The sequence below is a fragment of the Rhododendron vialii genome, chromosome 5a, assembly GCF_030253575.1.
Source record: "Rhododendron vialii isolate Sample 1 chromosome 5a, ASM3025357v1".
Classification (NCBI taxonomy): domain Eukaryota; kingdom Viridiplantae; phylum Streptophyta; class Magnoliopsida; order Ericales; family Ericaceae; genus Rhododendron; species Rhododendron vialii.
The window spans coordinates 19,668,770-19,690,197 of NC_080561.1; the positions used below are offsets into that span (position 1 = coordinate 19,668,770).

Genomic DNA, 21,428 nt, shown 5'->3' on the forward strand with positions numbered 1-21,428 from the left:
GAAGAGTTACTTAGCCATCTTTGTAAATCTATTTTTGGAAGATGTATTTGTAACTCCATTTGACACTTTTGTATATTTTGGGGGCCGTTGAGCCGATGATGTACTTTCTGTAAACATTTGGACAAAGAAATGTAATTTATGGGAATGGAAACGTCAAACCCTTTTTGGGGCATGGTACGGTTAATCATGAGGTTTTATTGTGGAAAACCCCTTTATATTTATGTTGAAAATCGAGGGTGTGACAGCGGTTGTGATATATCGTGGCTATTTTCGAGAGGGAAGAGGGAAAAAGAAACTGCAAAATTATAAGTGGGGGTTTTGATTGAAACCCAATTTCTAGGGTTTCAATGCCGAAGAAGCAGATGAACCATATTTGCGCCTCTGATTTCGGAGGAAAAATGAAATTTTTAGAAGGGGGTGCAATTTAGGGTGCCAAATAAAGTAAGAACGCTATTGTATACTTCTATGAACGCTATAGTATTTTAGGGGCAAGATTTTCCTCCGATTCTCATCACAGAACGCTGTAATTGGTTCCTTTTCATAACATTCCTAAAAAAATGCTATTAGATAATGCTATAAAAGGTCATATTTGTTGTAGTGTCAAGAGGCCCAAAGTCATTCGAATGTAGTACTTTTGAGCATAGCTGGCGGAAATAGTTACAAAGTTCAATTATGACTTCACTAACTTTCTAAGGCAATGCTCTTCTCATAGCCAAGGGCAATAGTTGTTGCATCAGAATATGACAATCATGACTCTTCAGCCCCGTAATACTTCTATTCTTAACTTGTACACATCGTGAAATATTTGATGAGTAACCATCAAGAACTTTAACATCTGCTAGGACCTTACAGAATATGTCTTTTTGCTCTTTGCTCATCGTGAAGCAAGCAGGGGGTAAAAAGACTTTGCCACATTCCCTTTGTTGTGGGTGAAGCGCCATATGAAGACCCAGGATCTGAAGGTCATGACGAGCATTTAGATTGTCTTTTGTTTTTCCTACAATACCCAATATCGTCCAAAGTATATTCTCGCAAACGTTCTTATCAATATGCATGCCATCGAGATTATGGCGAATTAAATTATGTATCCAATACAGTAACTCAAAAAAGATGCTTTTCTTTTCCCAATTATCTTTTTGTTGTCATTCACCAGTCTCGACATTACTTCCATCTTCAACATTCTTTATTCTCTTTTTAGATACATGAGATGCTAGCCTATTTCTCTCAACCTTTCCAAACTTATTCACAATGAACTCCACTTGTTTGAAAATGTCAACACCAGATAAGTGTGGAGGCATTAGCTTTGATTCAATGGTTCCATCAAAACAAACTGCATCTTGCCGGAACCTATGCCCTTGGTCTAGAAATCTTCTATGGCCCATATAAATAAACTTTTGATAGGCCATCGATAATCGGTCTCCGTATTACAGCAAGGGCAAGCAAGAGCTCCTTTCGTGCTCCATCCAGATAAGTTAGCATACGCTGGAAGATCACTTATAGTCCACATTAAATTCGCATGCTACTGAAACATTTGTGTAGTTGAAGCATCATATGTAAGAATGCCTTCAAACCATAGCTCTTTTAGCTCATCAATTAAAGGCTGCAAGTATACATCAAGGTCATTTCTAGGCATAGAAGGTCCATCAATAAGCAAAGCTAAAATAAAAAATGGTTGCTTCATGCATAACCAAGGAGGCAAGTTATATGGCATCAATACAACGGGCCAGGTGCTATGAGCATTGTTCATTGTTCTGTATGGATCAAAGCCATCAGCTGCCAATCCAAGTCTAACATTTTGACTATCACTAGCAAACATTGGATATCTTTCATCCAAAGCTTTCCATGCGAGCAAATCAGCGGGATGCCTTGAACTCCCATTAGCAGGGCATTCATCTGCGTGCCATCTCATGTGTGTAGCTATTTCTGAAGTCATGAAAAGCCTTTGGAGGCTTGCCTTTATAGAAAAATGCCTCACTTGTTTAGCAGGAATTTGTGCTACTTGTATACTTTCATCATCGGAACGCAATTTAGATTCTTTATACCTAGATGTTTGACAAATTTCACATTTATCAAGGTCCTTTTTGTCTTTCCAAAATAGCATACAATCATTAGGACATGCATCATACTTGACGTAGCTAAAGCCCAAGGACTCTCTGAACTTCTTTGCCTCATTGTATGAGGGAGGCAAGGTTTCACCAGGGGGAAATCCCAGCTTCAAACACTCCAGCAACATATCAAATGCTTTATCGGTAATACCATTAAGTACTTTTATGTGCATCAACCTCATAATAAACGAGAGAGTTGTAAAGGTCTTGCAACCCGGATACAACTCACGTTTTGCATCTTCTAGGAGTTTGAAAAACTTCTTGGTCTTCTCATCAAGCCCAAGCCCCACACCATTTATCATTTCAGCATCGCTAAGGTCACCTTCTTGTCTTGGAATTCCAAATGCATCATGTACCAAACCAACCATATCATCCATAAAATCAGATTTATGATTTACATCCATTGCACTTCCACTAGATGAAGCCGACAACTCCTCGTGATATGTCCATCTTGTATATTTAGTGTCAAACCCATTAATAATTATATGTTCTTTTCCACCAGTTCTTGTCTCAAATTTGAGGTTAACACATTTCTTGCACGGGCAATATATCTTTGCCTCCAGAAGCTTATTTGCATAAGCAAACTCAATGAAATTTTCTACCCCTTGTACATATGCTGGGTCTAGCCTATTCTTTATGTGAATCCAAGACTTATCCATTAGAACTATACATATGAGCACCTGAAGTGTTACATGTAAGTGTTTAATACAAATCAAAGCAAGAAACAATATAGAGTAGGGAAATAAAAACACTATACGTGCTAAAAAAACATTACTACTCATAAACTAATGAGTTTCAAAGTGTGTTCAAACTTAAGTGTATAAGCTCAAACAAGTTTTCAACGAGCTAGTTATGTTTGTCTGTGCTGTTTTCAATTAATAACATTGAAGAAATTCCACTTGAGTAAAACCACAAAATACAAGACATTCTAGAACTACCAATTCAAATATAGAGCTATGAACTTAATCAAAGGGACGACAACATGCACATTAGCTGTAATGCACCCAGGTTTTCCTAGAGCATAGGCATAAATTCTTCCTTAACGAAATTGAGGGCCAACTTTGACTTCAATGAAGTTCAATTAAGCCATAAGCCATAAGCCATAACCACAACTCAAGAAAACTAAGCAAACTAGCATTAAGAATCAATAAGTTGGGACATTAATTGGACAAACCAATGGCAATAACTATAAAATATATGCTCAATCTGTCAAATACGTGAAAACAGTTGATTGCTTATGGGTTTGGATTGAAAGAGAACTCATCATACATTCTCCTATTTTAGTGTACCATGAATTTAGAACATCAAAACACCTCAAGAAACTTATACAGAAAATTCATTAATGGGCCAAGCTTTGGTTTTAGTAACAAGTAGAGGAGTTTTATTTACTTATAAAAAAAAATGAAGCAGAGCGGAAGAAAGAGCTAGGCCCTTGGCATGTGGAAATAGTTCAACTTGACTAACCAAACAATAACTTAAGACTAGGGTCTCCAAGAAAGACAACCTTTACCGCAAACTCGTTACTATGTAATAAAAAGATCAACCCCGAATAAAAAGATCAACCCCGACGGCTTTCTAGCTTAAAAAAGACAACTTTTAATTCTCTGGTTCAACAATTTATAAGCAAGCACATTAAAATATAATCCTCCAGAAAGTTATATAGACGAGACAATACCTTAATGAACCTTAATCACCTGAGCAAAAAGGCAATGCTTGAGATCATCAATCTGCATTTTCAAAAAGAAAGGTCAACACACACCCACACATGCTGGCAGAGAGAGAGAGAGAGAGAGAGAGAGAGAGAGAGAGAGAGAGAGAGATTGAAATTTTTAATGCGTTAGACCCAATTAGTTGCCCATAGTGTGGCTTATACGAAATCACTCTTTTGATTTAATAGCATCAACTAGTAACGAAGATCGAGCCTAAATTCACTTCACACAACAGCAAAAAAGTAAAAATCGAATTGTATGGCGCTTTACCCACAATGCATATATTGCAAGGTTTTGAATACTGTATCGGCTAGGGTATCGATTTTCCTACCGTACCTATACCAGTCAAATACCGAGTACCATTTCGAATTTAGCATATTTTCCCATAAAATACAATCCATCCTACTAATTTCTAAATCTGAAATATGGCACGTGGATCCATAGAGTTGAGACTTGGGAGTTCAAAGCTATGCCTTTAAAAGTAAAAGAATTCGAAAAAGGCAAAATCAACTCACACACAGTCAAACCAATTTCCCACAGGCAACCATTGCCATTTTAAAAAACTAGAGATAAACGGTAATTTGGTCATTGTGTAATGTATATTAGGGTTCTCAAGATGTATAAAGCTTCTCTACGACAAAACAAAAGCTGCGCTTCCACTTTCAAGTTTCACAACCTTGATATATTGTGTGTGTATGGGTGGGTGTGCATGTGTATATGCGGGTATTAAGAAAGCAATCGACATTGACAAGATTTTGAGGATACCTTCGGATGCTCGATTTGGGGCAGCTCAATTTGGGGAAGATCGCTTTCTCCAACTTTGGGTGTGTCTCTCTCTCTCCGCTACTAGGTTTGGAAAAGAGGGGAAGTAATGAACTTTTTTGATCGTCAATCTGGGAAATACAAAGAGCGAGATAAAAGATTAAATAAAAAAGAACAGCCAAAAAACAATGAACCACGTCGTTTCTCCTAAGGGGAAAAATTATTTCCCCCGCTGGAGCCATTTTTAGCGCATTCCAAATGCCACCAAATAAAATAGGGACTAAAAAGGGAGTATGTAAAAAACTGCCTTTTGATGGTACTTATTTCCGGCAGTCTTTATAATGCTGGTAAAAATACCTTATAACGGCAATTATTTTAATGCCGCTTATACTACCGCCGGCAATAGTAATATTTGGCGTAGTGACTTGACGTTTGCTTATATTCGAATTGGTAAATCATGTGTGTTTGCGTGAGTTGTGAATTTTGAACTGAGGGTCTTGCAACACAAGGTGTGGTAATGCAGAGGCTCTAGAGGGCCCACAACGCAAGGTGTGGTAATGCAGAAACCTAGGTGAAGAGAATTCAATATGACGCAAGGGGTGGTAACACAATTGAATGTCTCGCATGATGAAGAGAATTTTGATTGACTTTAAAAGTTTATGTTGATGTTTGGATTGCTTGTTGCTTGAGATTGTGGTTGTTGAAAAAGAGAATGAAAGGTCGGTTCTATTAAGGTTTTATTAAAGAAAGAAATTTGAGTTTTGTAAAGACGATTTTTATTAAAAATCCTCCGGTATTCTTGAGCGAATCAACGGATCCGGTATTTGGACATAAATCAACGGACTCTGGCATTCAAGCTCGAATCAATGAAGTTTGACCCATAGTGGTCTTGAGTTTTCCTTAAAATTTATTTTTCTTTGGAAATCAAAAAGGAAAATTTTATGAAATGAGGCTCTATGGTGAATAGTATGGAACAAGGAAGTTGTTTGTGGCAATCAATCGAAAAGTCTTTAGATGATTGAACAATTGTTGTAGTTTGCTAAATTGATATGAGTTTAGATGCTTCTTCTAGTTTGACACACAAATGGTTAGGGATAATCTTTATGACATATGGAATCTCGTAGTAGTAGTCCGTCAATTAATTGTGGTTTACCCTTTGTGTCACTTATCCGTTTATTTAAACTCATCCATTCTTATTGCATGCTTCATCGCATTTTCATTTAACTTGAGTATAGATTTCTCTATTGGGCTAGTGTAACTCAATGTATCATTTTCAGGTAAAAAGCATGAAAGTTGACGTGGCGTGCATCTCGTGCTTGTTGGTCATGTGTTCGAAGGTATAAAAGAGGTGTTCATATGCATCTGATTTGCAAGTAGTATTTGGAAGAATGATATTTTTTTTTTGTAAACTGTAATACTATTTTGGCATTTTAATAACTTGGGTCTCGAGTCAGGATTGTAACTTTTGAATTTAACCTTGAGAACAAGGGAAAATATGTCATTTGGGAATTATTGGTACTTCAGTAACGATTTTATCTATTGAAAATGATTATTATTTATGTTGAAAATCGAGGGCGCGACAATCTTCAGAGGATTGCACCGCGTTAATCGAACTGCTCAAGGAATTCTTCGAAGTCTTTGCATGGTCTCACAAGGATATGCCTGGCATTGATCCCGAAATAGTGCAACATCGAATTCCTTTGACACCTGGAACTATACCAGTCAAGCAGAAACTCCGCAGAATGAGGCCAGACTGGGTACAAAAGATCAAGGAAGAAGTCACCAAACAGATTGATGCAGGTTTCTTGAGGGTTGTAGAGTATCCTAAATGGGTCATCAACATTGTGCCTGTACCTAAGAAGGACAAAAGGATCTGAGTCTGTGTCAATTTCAGGGACTTGAACAAGGCAAGCCCCAAAGACAATTTTCCCTTGCCACACATCGATGTGCTTGTGGACAATATGGCGGGGCATGCTTTGCTTTCGTTCATCGACAGATTCTCTAGATACAACCAGATCTTTTTGGCATTGGAGGATCAGGAAAAGACAACGTTCAACACTGAATGGGGTACCTACTGTTATGTGATGATGCCATTTGGACTAAAGAAGGCTGGCTGCACCTTTCAAAGGGCCCAAACAACCTTGTTACATGACTTTATCCACAAGACGGTTGCGGTCTACGTCGACGACATGATTGTGAAGGCAAAGGAGCGAGAGGATTTTATTTCGGCACTCAGGCAGTTACTCGAAAGACTTCGTAAGTACCGAGTGCGTCTCACCCGTAGAAGTGCACATTTGGGGTCACAGCAGGCAAGATGTTGGGGTTCCTAATCACTACAAGAGGAATTGAGGTAGATCCCTCTAAAATCAAGGCAATTCTCGAAATGGAGCCACCACGATCTGAAAAAGAAGTGCGAAGCTTTCTTGGCAAGATTCAGTTCATAAGCAGATTCATCGCCATGTGGACTTTAACTTGTGAACCAATGTTTCATCTACTCAAGATGGATGTCTCGTTGGAATAGACAGACAAGTGCCAAGCTACTTTCGAGTCAATCTAGAAATACTTGCTGAACCCACCGATGCTGATGCCTTCTACACCTGGTCGACCCTTGATTTTGTACTTGTCTTTAACTCTGATAGCTATGGGATGTTTGCTAGCACAAGAAGGGGATAATGGAGTCGAGAAGGCTATCTACTATCGGAGCAATAAGATGGTAGGATCTGAAGAGCGCTATACTCTTTTGGAAAGAAGTGTTGGGCGTTTATTTGGGCCTTCAAAAAGCTAAGGCACTACATGTTCGCTTATTCTGTGAGACTGATTTTTCGGATGGATCCTATCAAGTATCTGTTCGAGAAACCTGCGCTTACTCATAAGTTAGGGTGTTGGTTGCTTTTGCTTGCGGAGTTCGATCTCCAATACGTCACAAAGAAATCAGTGAAAGGATGTGTTGTGGTAGAATTTCTGGCTGACCACCCGATTGATGGATGTGGATTTCACCTTCCCCAATGAAGAAGTTTTAACGATGGTCGAGGAGGTTTGGACGCTCTATTTTGATTGGGCTACTAATTAGAAAGGATTTGGGATTGGAGTGCTATTGATCACGCCTGATGGTGCTCATATTCCGCTTACTTTCAAGTTTAACTTCGATGTCACGAATAATCAAGCTAAATATGAGGCCTACATCATCGGAATGGAGGCTGCAATTGCTCTTGGAGTCGAAAAGCTCCAAGTAATCGGAGATTCAAACCTAGTAGTCTCTTACGCCAATGGAGATTGGAAGGTTCGTGAGGAAAAGCTGAAGCCTTATCACAAAGATTTGGAAGAACTAATTCCTCGCTTCAATAAGGTGACTTTCACCCATATTCCACGCTTGAAGAATCAGTTCGCCGATGATTTGGCGACTTTGGCTTCAATGATCGAACTTCCAGCGGGAGTCAAGCTGAGACCTATCATGATTGAACAAAGGGACTTGCCCGCATACGAGTACATCAATGCCATCGATGATGTCAATGATGGCCTACCCTGGTACCATGACATATGGAACTTTGTCGAGCGTGGGGAGTTTCCCGCTGAGGCCACCAGAAAAGATCGAGTCGCTTTACAATGATTAACTGCCCAGTACATCATTTATGGAGGGAAACTGTACCGGAGGTCTCATTGTGGGATGCACAAGCTATGTGTCAATGGTGCTAAAACAACTAGGATAATGGAGGAGATTTACAAAGGAGTCAGTGGTCCTCACATGAGTGGTGTCATGCTTGCTAGGAAGATCCTAAGGCAAGGCTATTACTGGTCTACAATGGAGTCTCAATACATTGACTACGTGCAACGGTGTCACAAGTGCCAAATCCATGCTAACCTACAGCATCTTCCTCCATCAACTTTGTATGGCATGACTTCGCCTTGGCCTTTCTCTGTTTGGGGCATCGACGTCATCGGCATAGTTAGGCCTTCTGCTACGAATGGTCACAAGTTTATACTAGTGGCAATAGACTACTTCAATAAATGGGTCGAGGCTAAATCTTACAAAACCTTGACAACGGTTCAAGTTGCTCATTTCATTCAGAAGAACATCGTCTATCGGTACGGTGTCCCACAAGCATTTGTATCAGATAATGGGTCTCATTTCAAAGGTAGGGTTTTGGAGCTCTTTGGGGAATTCAAGATCCAGATCCATCATTCGATAGTCTATCATCCACAAACAAATGGAGCAGTCGAGGCCACAAACAAAAATGTCGAGGTGATCATTAAAGAGACCGTTGAGTATGCAAGGGACTGGCACGAGTAACTGCCTTTAGCACTTTGGGGTTATCGAATGTCGATTCGAACTTCAACTGGTGCAACTCCTTATTCTCTGGTTTATGGGATGGTGGCAGTACTCCCCATCAAGCTTGAAGTACCGTCACTAAGAGTCATGGCAGAATGTGGTCTCGCGGAATCTGAGTGGCTCAGCGGGAGGTTTGTAGAGCTAATGTTGTTTGACGAAAGAAGGCTCCGCGCCTTGTATCATGTTCAAGGGTATCAATAGAGAATTGCCCGCGCGTTCAACAAGAAAGTGAAATCCAGGGACTTAGTCGAAGGGGATATGGTTACAAAGGAAATCCGTGCTCCGGTTGTCGATCCTCGCTGGAAGTTCCAACCAAAGCGTTCTGGGCCTTACATTATCAAGACCATCCTATCCGGGGGTGCTGCTAAACTCATCGATCTCGATGAAAATGAATTCAATACTTTAGTCAACCTGGATCAACTCAAGCGTTACTATCCCTGAGAGATGCTCGTTGGCCCGAGAACCACAAGGGTGGGCACTTCCAAGCAAAAGTTAGAGTAGCCTGCTAGACTGAAAACCTAAGGAGGCGGTCTAGGTAAAAATAAATAGGCAAAAAGTCAAAAGCTTGCTAGATTGGAAACCTGAAAAGGCGGTTCTAAGCAAAAGTTAGAGCGTGAAATGAGAGGTAAAACACACGAGTGAACCTTAGCCTGAACTATGTTTTGACCTGATTCCTTGAAAAGGGATACGTAGGCAATCTCTCCTCGAGATTCGGTCACAATCTTTCAATTCGATCCATGGTTGACGCATTTTGGCACATATCAAAGGTCGAGAAGGTCGAGAACAAGTCGAGTTTCATTGGAGAATCAGAAGGGGGAAACCCTTCATTTTTCAACTTTATTGCGAATTACTACTTCTAATACATAAGCTGAGCATAAAAGCCTTAAAACATTTAAAGCATGAAAAACAGAACAAAATGCTAGAGAAGCCTAATGGCTCACACCTTATTCTAAATATAGCAAAGTCAGCTCCAGAGTCATTCAATGTGTTGTCTTTCTCTTATCTCTGCTCGCAACCATCTTTTATACTAACACGCTAACGTCGGGCTGAAATCCAGATCTGCTGCTTGAATGTCTCTAAGACCCCAATGCCTTTGGTATCCATTGAGTGTCTGAGCACTGAAGTTAGGAAGACGGAAATTCTCAGTGCTAATGCGATTGTTCTCCTAGGAAATGCTGAGCTATCGAAAGATACGGCCGAGGATATAGAACATGAACCTTGTCAATCCAGTAATCACTATAGGGAGGTATTCCAGAACAAGCCCAAGAAGAGCCCGAACACGATTTGAAGAAAAGGTCAACGCACTATGGACCAGGTGACATGAGAAGTCAATGGTCCAAAGAAGTTGTACGAGTCTTGGTTCAGTAAAACATGAGAAGTTATTGGACCAAATAAAAGGAAAGTGACATGTGAAGCCACTATTCAAGTAACTTGTTCGGCAATGAGAAAGCCGAACAGGAGGAGAGCTCCTAAGAAGGAACTGGTCCAAATAATTGATAAAGGACCAATTACATGTGAAGTGATTGGTCCAGGCCGTCTGTTCGGCCATGAGATGGCCGAACAAGGATAGAAGTCCTATCAGATGTTGAAGTAGAGGGAACACTTTGGAAGAGTCCAGAAACAGTGGTATTTCGTTAAAAAGTGATATCCCGAGAATATAGGATCTGTAAAAGATACCCAACGGGAATGGGATGTTCGGCTTGTTATGGAAAAAGAGTCCTACAAGGATTACGGGAATAAATTGATAAGGGAACGAGAATCCAAGATATCCTGGTTTTCCTATACGAGGTAGGAAACCTAGGGCAATATGGATACTTGGGCAGCAAGCACCCATGAATCTATAAATATGAGGTAAACCTAGAGGAAAAAGGTACGCAATGCATAAACTGATAAGGGAACGAGAATCCAAGATATCCTGGTTTTCCTATACGAGGTAGGAAACCTAGGGCAATATGGATACTTGGGCAGCAAGCACCCATGAATCTATAAATATGAGGTAAACCTAGAGGAAAAAGGTACGCAATGCATTGCATTCATACGTGATTTCCTACTGATATTTAGGGTTTACAATCAGTACGAGAGACTAACAAAGGCATCGGAGGGCCTTTGCCACGAGAGGCAAAGGTGCGCTCACTCCTTATCTGTTTTACAGGCAAGGGTTCTGACGACGAATTAGGGTTCCGGTCAAGAGGCACGAGAAGCCGTTACAATCTAGTGCTGATCAAAGCACTAATTGAATTTGTCCACCTACAATTGGCGACGTCTGTGGGAAGCGAAAGAGTTCCCTTTGAAATATGACCATGGTGGAAGTAGATCCAGCAACACCGCACGACCCAAAGGATGTGTTAGATGGAGGAAGGGATAAATCTCCACCTGGGGCTCCGAGAAAGCCCGAGGGTGGACACAGGAGGACCACGAGTAAGGGCCGCCCCCTTACCATCCACAATAAAAATAGAGATGGAGAGACGGCTTCGAGATCCACGAGAAGGAGTAAATCCCATCGAAGGGATGAATCGGTCGCACACTCCAGGAGTGTGCATCGTGGCGAAGACGTCCTTGATAAAAAAAAAAGGCAAGAAATCGAGGAGTATGGTCGTCTGATTAAAAAATGAGAACATGAGATTAGAGAACTAGAGAGAATCAGGGAACATCCAGAGGATTTCGGATTGTCTCGAAGAAATTTTAGAGACAGTGGATATGCTATGATACAATACAGAAAAGCTCCTTCACAAGGAAGAAGGAGCAGAAGCAGAAGTCCAACCCCAAGGCGACATAAAGCTTCTCCACGAAAAGTGAGGAGCAAGACCAAACACCCGAGCGAATGAGGGTTTCTCCAAGAAAGAGGAGAAGCAGAGGTCGAAGCTCTACCCCTGAGGAGGAAGGGAGTAGGAAACATCATAGGGACAGGTACGAAAGACCTGATTCCGATTGGGAAAGAACTAGACCCAACGAAAAGAAAGGACCAGAGGATGAAACCATGACTGCACGAGAAGCAGCACAGAAAGCACTCAAGAATATAGCATCCTCCCCTTTTGCAAGAAAGTTACAGGAGGCTAGGTTGCCGACCAGAGTGAAACACGGAACGTTCATCCTCTATGAGACAGATGCTGATCCCGTGGCACATATACAGCATTACCAGCAGGCGATGTTTATGCATGAAGGAGATGATGCAATTATGTGCAAGATGTTCCCGTCAAGTTTGGGGAAGGTAGCCTTGTCTTGGTTTCACAGATTGGGTTCACGCTCCATCCGAACATGGGTACAGTTGGCCGAAGAATTCACTGCACGGTTTTTGATGAGCAGGAAAGCTCCAAAAACTTTTGAGAGCCTTTCCTTTATGAAGCAAGGCGAGGACGAGCCGATCAGGACATATGCAAAAAAGTACTGGGAAACCTTCAACGAGATCGAAGGTTGTAGCGAGGGATACGCGATAGCCACGTTCAAGACAGGTTTACCTGTTCGGGGGGAACTGCGTAAGTCTCTAAACATGAGTCCAGCGCAGACATTGGCAAAACTAATGGAGCGAATTGAGCAGCACGCCAGGAATGAGGATGACATTCTACGGGAGGATGGTAAGCTGGCCGCCGAGCAAGTAAAGGGGCCTATAAAGAAAGCAGACAAGCCAGAGCCCAAAACTTATCGTGAAAGAAAAGATTATGGGCAAGCAAAGAAAGAGCCGTACAAGGACAAACAAGCTCCGGATCCTAAGTCATTCTTTTCAATAAATACGGTCTGGAAAGAGCCCATTTACAGGATTCTTTATCGAATAAAGAATCAACCGTATTTTAAATGGCCTCCAACTCTAGGTGGGAATAAAGATGCAAAACGTGCTACGAATCAGCATTGCAGCTACCATAAGGATTGGGGCCATATGACAGAGGATTGCGAGATGTTTATACGACATCTTGATGATCTGGTCTCGCGAGGTTATCTCAAAGAATTTATCCAAGAAGATCTCAAGGATAAAGAAAAAGCAATGGAATTGGATTACAAACAGAATCCAAATGGAGTAATCCATATGATACAAGGATTGGCCGAACCTTATACTTGAAATGAGGTGAGATTGCTTCAGAGACAGATTAAACATGACTAACATGTGATGCAGTTGGGGAAGAAGAGAGGGCATAATGAAGAAGCATGCAACGAAGGCATAGTTTTTACAGATGAAGATCTGGGAGGAGTCCAGGTACCTCATAATGACGCTTTAGTCATAACCCTACGAGTTGGGGAATATGACATGGAACGAATCCTGGTGGACTCTGTGAGTTGCACTGAAGTGCTATATTACGATGCATTCAAGAAATTGGGACTGACTCAAGAAGACTTGGTACAATCAGTAACCCCTTTGGTCGGATTTGGAGCAGGAGCAGTCTGGCCATTGGGAAAGGTAACTTTACCTGTTCGGGCTGGGACAGTGGTACTACGAACTGACTTCCTGGTGGTGGATGTACCGTCCACCTATAACGTGATTATAGGGAGAACATGGTTACACAAGATGATGGCAGTCTCTTCTACTTTCCATCAAATGGTAAAATTCCCAGGATCCAATGGGATTGAACAGATCAAGGGTAACCAAAAGGTAGCTCAACAATGTTTGGTATCCATCATAAAAAGAGTCCATAACGCCCACCATGTCAACACAGTGGAAATTCCAGATCAGCCGACCATTGAGGATATCGGTAAGGACCCAACCGAGAGGGTAGTTGAGGGTTTGAAGAAAACACAAATCAACGAGATTGATCCAGATAGGTATTTTTTGATTGGGGAATCGCTGCCAGCAGAGGAAGAAACTGAATTGATAAGTTTCTTAAAAACTTATGTTGATGTATTTGCTTGGACACCAGAAGAAATGCCAGGGGTAAATGCAGATGTTATTTGCCATCATTTGAATGTAGATCCACAGCATAAGCCAGTCATTCAAAAGAAAAGAAGGGCAGCCATACGGCACGTAGACGCTGTAATTGAAGAAGTGAACCGTCTGTTGGAAGCCAAGGCAATAAGGGAAGTTTACTATCCAGAATGGCTATCAAATACGGTTGTTGTCAAGAAAAAGAATGGAAAATGGCGTGTTTGTGTAGACTTCACAGATTTGAACAAATCATGCCCAAAGGACAGTTTCCCTATTCCAAGGATAGACCAACTCGTTGATGCCACTGCAGGATACGAACGAATGAGTTTTCTCGATGCATATCGAGGATATCATCAAATTGCCATGTTTGGGCCAGATCAAGAGAAGACTTCTTTTATTACACCACGAGGGTTGTACTGTTACAATGTCATGCCCTTTGGATTGAAGAATGCAGGGGCAACATATCAGAGATTGGCAACCATCATGTTCAGAAAATTGCTCGGCAAAACTATGGAGGTTTACATAGATGACATGGTGGTGAAAAGTAAAACTAGGCAAGGCCATATAGCAGATTTGAAGGAGGCTTTTGAAATATTGAGGAAATACAAGTTGAAACTCAACGCCTCGAAGTGTGTGTTTGGAGTCGGTTCTGGAAAGTTTTTGGGCCACCTTGTAACTTTGAGGGGGATAGAGGCGAATCCCGACCAAATAAAGGCCTTACAGAATCTGCAGAGTCTTTGGACAACGAAAGAAGTCCAATGGTTAACTGGGATGGCAGCGGCTCTTAATCGATTTATTAGCCAATCAAGTGACAAGTGCAGACCTTTCTTTCAGTTGTTAAAGAAAAGGAAAAGGTTCAAATGGGGAGCAGAATGTGAACAAGCCTTCCAGGATTTGAAGGAATATTTGGCCTCTCCTCCCCTTCTTTCGACTCCAGAACCAGGTGAGTCCCTAGTTTTGTACTTAGCTGTTTCTAAGCATGCTGTGAGTGCAGTCCTTTTGAGAAATAAGGGATCCGAGCAAATCCCTATTTATTATGTGAGCAAAACATTGTTAGATGCGGAAACAAGATATTTGCCCCTCGAGAAGTTAGTCATGGCACTAAGGACAGCAACCAGAAAATTGCCACATTATTTCCAGAGCCATAAAGTTGTGGTTTACACTGAGTTCCCATTAAAATCACTGCTACGAAAAGCAGACTTCTCGGGAAGGATCTCAACCTGGTTCGTTGAGTTGAGCCAATATGACATCAATTATCAGCCGCGCATAGCAATCAAAGGTCAAGTGTTGGCTGATTTTGTGGCAGAATTCTCACCCACAGTAGCACCTTTGCCTCCTACGAGAAAGGAGCAGGAAGCACAAACACCTGTAACGAAGAAACAGGTATCAGCCGAACAAGATCCCCTGGAATAGAAGCTGTTCGTTGATGGGCCAGCTTGCAACACTGGATCAGGAATCGGGGTTGTGCTTTTACCCCCTGAAGGATCAATGTTGGAACTATCTGTTCGGCTAGGGTTCAATGCATCAAATAACGTGGCAGAGTACGAGGCACTCTTAGCTGGTTTGAGAAGTGCAAAAACCCTAAAAGCAGAACGTGTTAGGGTGTATTCTGATTCACAACTCGTAGTCCATCAACTGTCCAGGCAATATGAAACCCGGAGCGAGAAGATGGCGGCCTATGTACAGGCGACCAGAGATCTGCTCGATACTTTCGGAAGGGTGTATATTCAGCAGATAAGTTCTGGAAAGAATGCTCATGCAGATTCATTGGCATGGTTAGCCGCAGCTGTACCAACAGAGTTTAAAAGAAGGATAGCTGTAGAGTATCTGACTGAGCCGAGCATTGGGAGCAGCGTGGAGATGGTCTTGGACGTAAACCAGGGACCAAGTTGGATGGATCCAATTGTAGAGTTTTTACGAGATGAAACACTCCCTTTGGACAAAAAGGAGGCTCATAAAATAAGGACCAAATCTACTCGATTTTGGTTATCCCCAAAGGGAAAATTATATAGGAAGTCTTTTACAGGACCCTACTAACTTTGTGTGCATCCTGAAATGGTGCAAAAGTTCCTACACGAGATTCACGAGGGAACATGTGGAAGCCATGCTGGGGGCAGGTCCATAGCCCATCGAGCAATCACCCAAGGTTATTGGTGGCCATACATGCAAGAAGATGCTAAAGTATACGTTAAAATTTGTGAGAAGTGTCAGAAGTTTTCACCAATGATTCGAACACCAGCCGAGGATCTGGTGCCTTTGACAAGTCCCTGGCCGTTTGCTCAATGGGGAATGGACATAGTGGGTCCACTGCACAAAGCAACTGGGAATCGAAAATTCCTGCTAGTTGCAACAGACTATTTCACTAAATGGATTGAGGCAGAACCATTGGCCAAGATCACTGAACCTATGATAGAAAGGTTCGTGTGGAAGAGCATCATCACTTGCTTTGGGGTCCCTTATTCATTAATTACAGACAATGGGTCCCAATTTCAGAAGAAGTTCAAAACTTTCTGTGCCCAATATGGAATAAGGAATTACTACTCGACTCCAGCCTACCCTTAAAGTAACGGACAAGCAGAAGCTTCTAACAAAACAATTCTTGATGGGATTAAGAAGCAGTTGGATAAAGCAAAGGGGAAATGGCCTGATGAATTGCCGTTAGTACTGTGGGCATACCGAACAACGCCTAGGAGGTCTACGGGAGAGACCCCCTATTCGTTAGCATATGGAACGGAGGCAGTAATTCCATTAGAAACAGGTCTGCCGACCAACAGGACCACTTTGGTTGAAAGTGGAGGAAATGATAGAGCCCTGGAGATTGAATTAGATCTTGCCAAGGAACGACGAGAGCGGGCCCTGGTGCACTTGGCCTCATACCAGGAGCAGCTAATCAAAGGCTACAACAAACATGTGCATCCACGAGAGTTTGGTGTTGGAGACCTGGTCTTACGAAAGGTGCTCGGCAACACTAAAGTGGCTAATGAGGGAAAGTAAGGGGCCAATTGGGAAGGCCCATATCGAGTTACTGAGATCATGGGCATTGGGGCTTATCGATTGACAGACCTGGACGGGAACCCAGTGCCAAGACCTTGAAATGTCCACAACTTGAGAAAGTTCTTTACATGAATATGTTTGAGCATATTTTTTCTTTTTGCACATCGTGATTATGTGAGAGTTACGAATAAAACTCTCTTGTGTTTTAGGGGTACGAGTAACGGCCCCTTGAGTTTTTTGAATTCCAATAACATGTTCTTCTTTCAATTTTATTCTGGGTTCTATAATATGAAGTCTGCCACTTCTTTTTCAAACATCCTTCATATTGGGAAGCAGGGCATGGTCCCATACGATTCCATACGCTTCTACGTTTTTCTTTGCTTTCTTTACATACGAGAAATGTAGGTTGCAGTATGAATAAACTGAAAACCAAGTACCAATCTATACAAAATATATAGCTGAAATGCTTTACGTACGAGTATACTTAGGCATATATCCAAGCACAACTGTTCAAGTACGAAAAACTTGGAAGCATGCGAATACATGCAAAAGTACGAAAAAACTTGGAAGCATACGAATACATGCAAAAGTACGAAAAACTTGGAAGCATACGAATACATGCATAAGTACGAGAGACTTACATAAGAACGAAATACTTAAACGTTTCAAAACCACAACACCCATGTTAAAACAACCCAACATTTGGAACTTGTACCATGAAGGGAACAAATCAAAGCAAATGCCAAACAGAATGTCAAAAAAAGATTGAACTCATTCATATTCAGTGAGATCTTGAACAGTTGTAGGAGCAGCTGTAGGAGCTGCTAGTGCAGTCGAATCTTCCGTGGTATTTTTATCTCTTGGTTGACCACCACTGACTTCCTTTTGGCCAGAGTTGGTCATATCATTACCAGGTTCAAAATAAGCAACAGGTGGCTCAGACGTGTGCACTTCTTGCTCTTCACCTCCCTCCTCTGTGATGTCTTCCTCTTGACCAGCAGCTGAGCTTGGTAGTTCAATGTTGGTCCAGAGGGGAGATGACTCAGGTATCTCAGCTTTTGCAAGGTAAGCTGTCCAGGAGGCCACCCAAACTTGATCCTGTATCCCAGGCATCTGGTTCGTGTAGCTTTTCGTAGCTACTTTGATTCCTTCGTTGTATCCCTTTTCAAATGCAGCTTTGGCTTCATTCTGGCTCGCCTCAAGTTCATTCAGAGTTTGCTTCAGACTGTCCTCAGCCCCCTTCAGTTGTCCCTTAAGCCCATCAGCTACCCCTAGGGCTTGGTTTCTCTCTCTCTCGAGCCTAATAATAGTACGTTGTAGCTTGGTGTTCTCACTGACAAGTTTGGCACGTTGGGGCTCGGATTGGCTGAGCTTCTGAGCCATAGCCACCATCTTTTGCATCACCTGAAACATTCAAAACAAATAAACACAGATACCAAAAGATATGGTTTACAAAGGGAAACTTTACCTTGGCATTATGGGACATGAACGAGCTCAAAAGGTTGTCAGGAGAGTTTGCCACTTCTTTTTGCATGTCTCCAGGCAGTAGAAAGGCTTGGGACAAGGCAAGAGCAATGCCTTCAGACTCAACACTATCCCAAGCAGTGATAGCTCGATTCCCATGAGAGAAGGAAGGAGCCCATGTAGGAGCTGGAGATGAGGTGGCTTGTGGGGGTCTTTCTTGAGATTCTTCCACCCGTTGACGTTTTTCTCGGTGGAGGGCTTCAATTTCCTCTGGGGAGAATCCTGGAGGAGCATCGGATTGAACCTGGGCACGGCGCCCATGACCTTGAGGACCACTTTGTCCCCGAGCAGCATTCCTACCCTGACCAGGAATAGTAAGAAGGCTTCCTAGGTCAATTGGCCGGTTCATTTCTGGAGGAGAGGGGGTGTAACCGTTGGAAGAAGAACTGGATGGGGAACTGAAAACCTCCTCAGCGAGAGGGATTGGTTCATCAAAAATTGGAGGTGTTCGAGAACGCCTCTCTTCTTGCTCGGGGACTGGTCTTGAAGGACCAGCTATAATGGGGTTGTCGACTGCACGGGTTCACCGATCAATAAAACCACCGTACGAAGCTTTGTAGCTGAGTAGTACCTGAGTTGCTCTTGCTCGGCCTGCAAGGTATGTCCCTTCACCGTTGAAAGCAAGTGCTCGTCTGATATCTGCTACGTGAACTTGAGGGGTTATGATATTATATCCTCGATTGATGTTTGATGCTGAAACATAGCAAAGCACAAATAATCAGAAGCATGAAAAAGCTTTTCCTATGAAAAAGGAAGAACATATGAATTAGGAGGAGAGCACTAACGTGGGCTCCCGAATACGTGAGGGGCATGAAAACCAATCACTTGGCCGTCCTCATCTCTGGGTTCAAAGTTGCCCGTAACAATCAGAAAGTCGTCGTCATCCCCTCGAGCAGAGTCAGGGAGTTCAAGGACTAGTTTCTTTCTAGAATCCCTACTTTTTAAATAATATGTGAGGGCATCCCCGGTTCTGGAGATACTGTATAAATGATGAATGTCGTACAAACCTAAAGAGGTCCTTAACATCTGATTTAGGGCATTTATACCCATAACCACTCAAAAGAAATTGGCTGAAACCTGCATTGGGGAAAGCCTATAGTACGCTAGGACCTGACAGAGCAGGGGAGATAAGGGAAACCTAACCCCCTCAACGACGGCAACTACTGGAATGTGAAAGGTGTCAAAATCAAAACTTTCATAGATGGCATCCTCAGGAGCCAAAACGGTAGCTACGTTGTCAGGAATCTCATAACGAGATCTGAAACTTGACATGGTTTGAGGAGTATTACAATGCCTTTGAAATCTCCCCATAACCAGAAGAGCTTTTTTGGTTCTTTGAAATATAGAGAAAGGGGGACGGTGAAACCCTAAAAAGATTGTAAGCAAATCTACCAGAGAAATGGAAGCAGAAAGAGGAATGGTGACTTACGAAAATGGGAGATGGAGTCCCTAAAGCAGAAAGGATGAGGCCTTGAGGTGGTGAACAGAGCTTCAATGGCAAGTAAAGGCTTGAACCTTCTTTTCTGCAGAGGGAGTCTAAGAGAGAGATTGGGGTTTTGAAAATGGGACGAATACCCAAAAATAACCTAAAAGTGAGGTGGCGTATGTGAAACGTCACCCCAGACGCCGTTTGAGTGTTCCGTTCCCCAAAACACGTCTGTCTGCATTTAATGTAAGCAATACAATGATCGACACGTGTAAAAGGTTAGGACTAAAAGCCTGTCTCGGCCAAACGAAAAGATGTTTTCGCCTTGGCAAAATGATGAAAGATTGCACCAAAATGTGAAATAAGGTGCAGGAGCAGAATCAATTTGCTCGGTAAAAGAGCTTTACTCGTCATCTAAGTAAAACATAATGAGTAAGGCTGGGGAGCAATTGTAGGGAGGTATTCCCGAACAGGCCCAAGAAGAGCCCGAACACGATTTGAAGAAAAGGTCAACGCACTATGGACCAAGTGACATGAGAAGTCAATGGTCCAGAGAAGTTGTACGAGTCTTGGTTCAGTAAAACATGAGAAGTTATTGGACCAAATAAAAGGAAAGTGATATGTGAAGCCACTATTCAAGTAACTTGTTCGGCAATGAGAAAACCGAACAGGAGGAGAGCTCCTAAGAAGGAACTGGTCCAAATAATTGATAAAGGACCAATTACATGTGAAGTGACTGGTCCAGGCCGTCTGTTCGGCCATGAGATGGCCGAACAAGGAGAGAAGTCCTATCAGATGTTGAAGTAGAGGGAACACTTTGGAAGAGTCCAGAAACAGTGGTATTCCGTTAAAAAGTGATATCCCGAGAATATAGGATCTGTAAAAGATACCCAACGGGAATGGGATGTTCGGCTTGTTATGGAAAAAGAGTCCTACAAGGATTAAAGGAATAAATTGATAAGGGAACGAGAATCCAAGATATCCTGGTTTTCCTATACGAGGTAGGAAACCTAGGGCAATATGGATACTTGGGCAGCAAGCACCCATGAATCTATAAATATGAGGTAAACCTAGAGGAAAAAGGTACGCAATGCATTGCATTCATACGTGATTTCCTATTGATATTTAGGGTTTACAATCAGTACGAGAGACTAACAAAGGCATCGGAGGGCCTTTGCCACGAGAGGCAAAGGTGCGCTCACTCCTTGTCTGTTTTACAGGTCAAGGGTTCTGATGACGAATTAGGGTTCCGGTCAAGAGGCACGAGAAGCCGTTACAATCTAGTGCTGATCAAAGCACTAATTGAATTTGTCCACCTACAATCACCATCCTGTCGAACCCATTTGAATGAGTGGCCATGTCAGGCAAATCCAACCAAGTGCACCTCCAAGCAATTTCGTCGTGCTGTACATGCCTCAGAAATTCATACCACTCTTCCAAATCCATCTCGGGGAACCTCATCTACCTTTGATGAATCTATTGTGGAAAGAGATTCCAGCCTTCCTCCGGAGGGTGGAGCAGCCCGATCTTATCCGATAGCCACAACTACATGAGTGAAAAGACAAGTAAGGAGCCAGATAAGGCCTGAGCGAGAAAACAAGTAATAAGCTAGGAACAGCCTAAGCCGAGTGTCGACGTAAAATGAGAAAGCGTGAAAACCAAAAAAAGGTGACCTAAGTGAGTTTACCTAAACAAGAAGTGGACTGCCATTGAAGACGTTGGTCTGATCGGT

The 21,428-nt window shown here is 42.3% G+C and overlaps 1 protein-coding gene across 3 annotated transcripts; it reads right to left on the reverse strand.

Moving 5' to 3' along the window:
• Window positions 1-606: 606 nt before the first annotated feature.
• On the reverse strand, window positions 607-4,798 carry LOC131326316 (uncharacterized). 3 transcript variants are annotated; one of them, XM_058359055.1, is made up of 3 exons: window positions 4,580-4,798; window positions 3,781-3,817; window positions 607-2,785 (listed from the first exon to the last, which is right to left on the reverse strand). In XM_058359055.1, exon 3 carries the CDS (start codon window positions 2,762-2,764, stop codon window positions 1,520-1,522), a length of 1,245 nt encoding a protein of 414 aa, XP_058215038.1. In that variant the 5' UTR covers window positions 2,765-2,785; window positions 3,781-3,817; window positions 4,580-4,798; the 3' UTR covers window positions 607-1,519. The 3 variants fall into 3 exon arrangements, with proteins under 3 accessions (XP_058215038.1, XP_058215039.1, XP_058215037.1); XM_058359056.1 differs by having other exon boundaries at window positions 3,781-3,832; XM_058359054.1 differs by lacking the exon at window positions 3,781-3,817.
• Window positions 4,799-21,428: the final 16,630 nt, after the last annotated feature.

What these genes read in the sequence shown, in the direction of transcription:
- LOC131326316 (XM_058359054.1), bottom strand. Translation starts at nt 2,764, where the DNA reads ATGGATAAGTCTTGGATTCACATAAAGAATAGGCTAGACCCAGCATAT.